This window comes from Diadema antillarum, unplaced genomic scaffold (assembly GCF_040938485.1).
Source record: "Diadema antillarum isolate AM-2024a unplaced genomic scaffold, OU_Dant_1.0 seq00000550_RagTag, whole genome shotgun sequence".
Lineage (NCBI taxonomy): Eukaryota > Metazoa > Echinodermata > Echinoidea > Diadematoida > Diadematidae > Diadema > Diadema antillarum.
Window position 1 is genome coordinate 1,064,001 of NW_027271495.1, and position 6,000 is coordinate 1,070,000.

The following is a 6,000-nucleotide window of genomic DNA, read 5'->3' on the forward strand; positions in this document are numbered from 1 at the left end:
TAGCCTCCATTGGTTACAGTTCGTTATTCCGAAGTTTCGTTATTCCGAAGGTTCGTTATTACGAAGATTCTTTATTCCGCGGGATCGCTAATCCGAAAATTTAATAAGGTTTGTTATTCCGAAGGTTCATTTATTTGAAAATGAAATAAGGTTCGTTATTCCGAAGGTTCGTTACGGACCCTATTTAATTTTCGGATCAACGAACCTTGGGAATAAAGAACTCTATTTCATTTTCGGATTAACGAACCTTCGGAATAACAAATCCTGTTTAATTTTCGGATAAACGAGCCTTCGTACAATGTAATAGCGAAACCTATTTCAATTTCGGATTAACGAACCTTCAGAATACGAACCTTCGAAATAACGCCACAAATGTTCGGATCAACGAACCCTTTTTCATTTTCGGGTTGAAGAACCTCTAGGTATAGGGAATTTGTATTTCGGACTAACGAACCTTCGTAATAATGAACATCACCCGCCATTAGGCATATATTGCCATATATCAACAATCTTATATCAGTGAATTTTTGTTCTGCTTTATTTTTGGAGATTTAAAGGCAAGTTTTGCATCTATACAGCTGAAATATGACTTTTTTGTGATTTCTCTATATGAAATGAATAAAATAGTCATGAAAGAATGATATCATCAACTTGCTAACGACTTGTCAAGAAGTGTTTCCGAAAAAATTTCATAATTCAAAATGTTATATCTTATATAATGATATCTTTTTTTGGGGGGGGGGCATAGGAAAGGTAGCGAGAAGTTCATTTGTCTTTTTTTTTTCTTGCTGATATTTCACCAACTCTTGCTTGAAATGTTATTCATTATAGTGACTCAAATATGACTAGTTCCAGTATTTTGTAATTCATTGTACTCAGTATTCATCTTCGTCAGCGATTACATAATATTCTTTCAATTTGATAAACTTGACTATTACCCACAAGGCCACAATGGGCCTAAATGTAGCAAACGGAACCACGTCAAATAAGTCACCCATGCAGTTTAGCAGTGCCTGATTACAAGTTAGTGTTGATACTACTATATAACTCCAGCCCTAGTATCGAGCATGAAATCAGTCGGTGTTTGTTCACCATTCCTGTATGTGTATGAAAATAAGCATTCCAGTTTCAGTTATAATGTCTCTTTTGGGGGAAATTAGCTCTTCAAATCTATCAAAAATAAACGCAAATACTTTGTTTCTTGATTATTTTGTTCTGATAGTACTGTCAGTTCAAAGTGAATAAGAGCTATTCTTGCTACTTATGAATTATTACAGGGTTTTTATTGTACCAATACCAGCATGGTCAACGTAGTATATTAAAAAACAAACAAACAAACAACTGAATACTCTGATCTAATAGTAGGCCTTATACAGAGGATTGGAAGTTAAAGTGACAGGATACTTGTTACAGTTGTAATCAAATGAAAATCCCCGCTGGCAAAAAAGAAAAATGAAAAAGAAAAAAAGATTGCATCCAACTGCTTTCATAACTGATATTTAATAACAATATAATATTTAATAACAATTAATGTATGTGTGCATATCACACGTGTACGCACCATGCATAGAAATAACTTTATTTCTTTCATATTTCATTGATAGAATTGTCCATCCTAACATTTCTTTTGATCGCAAAATGTTCTCTCTCATTCATGCCTTCATACTGTAGTCTGGAGTCAATCTGAAAAATTCATTTTCAAATAATTTCCTATTCAGTCACTTACCGTTCGGCGTATGGCTGCAGTCCTTTTTTCCCGTTGGTGAATGAAAGTTTGTTTCAGTTTCATCTTCTTCGTCCTCCTCCTCCTCCTCCTCCTCAACCTCCTCCTCATCCTCCTCATCCTCCTCCTCTTCATCTTCGTCGTCAGAGGTCTCTACCGAGCTTAACTCCGAGGTCTCCTCATAATTGGAGCTGCAGCTCCGTTTGGAAAACTCTGAGGCCGTCGCCCATTCCTCATTATCCGTCTTGGACATCAATCTCACGCGGCGGGCAAGATACCCCCTTGGTCCGATACCCAAATCAAAGATGACCCTGTCTCCTTTTTCTGTGATGTGATGATATCTGTGCGGGTGGTCGTTGACAATATGAGAGTGGTGGAAAAAGACGTCTTTTTCAACGACTTTCTTGTCGATAGACTTGCAGTCAATGAAGCCGAAGCCGCCTCCGGCTATGAAGCGCTTTACGACACCAGTTACGTCTCTTTCTATAAATTTGTGAAAGTTACTGTTCGGATTTTGACTGTCATCCTCTTTACCTTTTGGTGAAGGGGGGCTCCGACCATAGGGATCGCCATCATTCTGGCCTTCATGTTCTTCATCGTCTTCGTCGTCATCAGCCGTTTCAGAAATCAATCTCACTCGACGGGCGGCAAACCCCTTTGATCCGATCCCCAAATCAAAGATGACCCTGTCTCCTTTTCTTATAATTTGACGATGTTTGCGCGGATGGCCGTTAACGATACGAGAGTGGTGGAAAAAGACATTTCCGTCGATGTGAATCTGGTCGACAGAATGACGGTCTATAAAGCCATATCCACGTGAAGCTATGAAGCTGTGCACAACACCTGTTACGTCCGTGTTATTAAGCTTACAATCGTCCTCATTCTTGTTCTTCCGTCGTGATTGTCCTTTTGTTTGCTGAGACATTGTCAATTCCCGACGACGTATTCCAGTGCAACGACTGGAAACAACAGAAGTCGAAACTAGCTCGGGCGGCAGGACAACTTGACACGACTGAAAAAAAAAAATGTTTCGATACGTCGAGAATCCAAACTTGCTTGGATTTTTTCTGACTGTTTCGGCGGGTGTCCTTTGAAATGTTACGTTTCACGCGACTGCTATTCATAAAAAGTTACCCTACTAGCAAGTTATAATCGTGCGAGATCATAGCGCAATAAAATTCAGTCTAGCATATCTAGCAGTGTAAGGAGAAAAAGCGCTATTCCACAAACATGCATTATGGCGCATTCACACGTCACACGTAATCTGGGGTGTCAATTGATTTGCAAGCAGTCTCGCGCACTAGCAGTTTTATTGACACGGAGTGGGTTTTCCCCACAGGCAGCTGCAGCAAATTGCGTCGTGTTTCCCAACATGCTTTGCTGATTGCGCAATCGCTCAAAAGGGCACGTACACAACGTGCTTTGCTGTTTAATACTGGATGATTCATGCTTCCTCCTATAGAATAGTGCCTGATGATTTATGTTTTTTGGACTATCTACACGAGCAAAAGACAAACATTTCAAGCAGGGATATTCAATACAAATCCAGCATGGCTAACCTTCTCTGCAAATGCCAGTGATATTGTTTTAAGGCTCGAAATGGCGTCAAAAAGCAAAAAACAAGAGCAAAAGCAAAAGCAAAAATAAAACAAAAATACACAAACAAACAAATGTTACTCAGTCATAATTACCCTACCAAATCCAACAAACAAACCAGCAAGCAAATGATGTTACTCAAAATTAATCAGATTAACACACGTGTAGAGGGCGCTCTCACATGATTAATAGAAGGCTCTGCCACAGTGAATGAAATAATACAACTGAACCAGTTATTTTGTATTAACACAATGTTGCCATATCTCTCGCCATTCATTGAGTTGCAATAAACTAGGATGTGAAAGGTCGATCCATCCTTTATCACTTAATCAATCTTCTAATCGATTTGAAAGGGGGCACGTAACAAGGTTTTGCTTCAAATTGAAGATTACACTCTTAAGCACACGACTTGAAAAAACAAACAAACAAACACGACCATTAATGCAACTTGGTGACAAAAATATTGCGGCGTGTTTGGAACACTTTAGGAGAAGGAAAGGTGCAAGTCTATAACATCTAAATAGGGTCAAGTTGATATTGTTTGTCTCTGTTTTTGTTGTTGTTTACATGCACAATTCCCCACACACGTGCACTCGCACCCAAAGGAAAATTATCATCTAGATTATTATGATTACTTGATTCAGTCTCATGTTGATTCGGCGACGTTATGACACAAGGGGAAAATGGCAATACTCACTATTGAAAAGAACAAAGCGCCATGTGGTGGCTCATAATGAAAAATAACCTATCCGTTTGTTCTTCAAGCAATTTTACATGCAATGTAAAATCTCTCTTTCAAATGGTTTCTACTGTTTACCGCTATATTTAAAAAAATACCAAAACCTCACATTTCTTCTCTTACGGTGATGTAAAGAATAACGATATGAAAGGTTTCATTTACATCTCTACACGCTGCTCTGAATTTTTCCGAGAACACATGGGCAAAAAATGTATGGGCGCTGTTCGTTTTTCCGAAGGTTCGTTATTCCGAAGGTTCGTCAATCCGAAACACTCAAACTCCCTATACCTAGAGGTTCGGATCGTTAATCCGAAAATGAAAAAGTGTTCATTAATCCGAACTTTTGTGGCGTTATTCCTGAGGTTCGTTATTCTGAAGGTTCGTTAATCCGAAAATGAAATTGGGTTCTCTGTTCAGAAGGTTCGTTGATCCGAAATGATAGCAGGGTCCGTAACGAACCTTCGGAATAACGAGCTTTGTTTTATTTTGGGATTAACGAACCTTCTGAATAACGAACTTTATTTCATTCTCGGATTAATGAACCTTCGGAATGACGAATCTTCGGACTAACGAACCTTCGGAATAACGAACATTCGGACTAAAGAACCTTCGGAATAACGAACCTTCGGAATAACGAGCTGTAACCGTATGTATTGGTCTCTTTGTTTGGTATCATGTGAGTATATAAATGAATGTATGTGCTATACAGTATGTCCCCCCAAAAAAATTCAATCGGATTTTCGCATTGATAGATGCCAAAAATTATGATAAAAGGGACCGCACAGTACTGACTCAGGTGAGGATTCAGGTTTATAACATTTTTGGCGAGATAGTGAGAAACCTCTTATGAAATATGAAAGAGCATGTAATATCAAAGAGGATTCAAAGTTTACTTGATGAAAATTGGCCTTGAAATTTCTGAGATATCAAAAAAAAAAAAGCGATCGTAATAGAATTGACAGGCCACGCACGACTTTTATCAAGATCTCCCCCCCTCCCTTGATTTTAGATATATTAGAATCTCAGATATTTCAAAACCGATTTTCATCAAATAAATTTATGATTCCATTAAGAATTGTATGCTCTTTAAAAATTAATAGAGTGGTTTCTAAATATCTCGGAAAACGTTACAAGTTGAATCCTCACCTCAACCAATATGGTTATTGAAGATATGACATTTTCGCTATACTGTGCAGTAAACCCCATTCAATTTGGTTAAGAGAATTAATGTGGATCGTTGTAAATTATGTCATGGGTCTGAGTCTTCCAAGTGAGGCACATGGATGCTCCTGGATCTGCATAACGTGCGAACACAATGATTGGACAGAACTCGGAGGGAAGGGATTCCCGACACGCTCTACCAAACTAATCATTTCTTTTTCACCACTGAAGCAAATCGGATAAGATTTTCTGTAGGATGTGGGTAATAACTTATAGTTTCATACCCTGAAAATTTGTTTGGATTGATTCACTTTTTTTAAAATAATCATTGCGGAGGGTGCCCGTTGTCATTTTTTTTTTGGTATACGTATCATACAAACATACACATATTTATATATATCATAGTACATATCATATATATATATATATATATATATATATATATATATGTATATATATGAGGACAGAAGATGTTGCAGGATGCCGGCTGGTGGCAGCTTTCGACCTTCAGTCTTCTTCTGTTTTATCGTCTGCTTAGCAGACAATATAGTAAAGCTGAAGAAGACCGAAGGTAGAAAGCTGCCACCAGCGAGCATCCTGCAACATCTTCTGTCCTCATTACTGTCACGATTATAATTCTTCCTCAGATGACAGAGTGTCAGCATCATCCCACTACACACACACACACACACACACACACACATATATATATATATATATATATGTATATAATTATATATATATGTATATAATTATATATATATATATATATATATATATA

General features: G+C 37.8%; 1 protein-coding gene across 1 annotated transcript in view; it reads right to left on the minus strand.

Moving 5' to 3' along the window:
- The window catches only part of LOC139734878 (uncharacterized), a 33,565-nt gene that overhangs the window by 21,066 nt on the left and 6,499 nt on the right, over positions 1 to 6,000 (minus strand). The window contains exon 2 of the mRNA XM_071645660.1: positions 1,727 to 2,819. Within this exon, the coding sequence (XP_071501761.1) occupies positions 1,727 to 2,819 (1,093 nt within the window). The remainder of the gene's footprint in view (positions 1 to 1,726; positions 2,820 to 6,000) is intronic.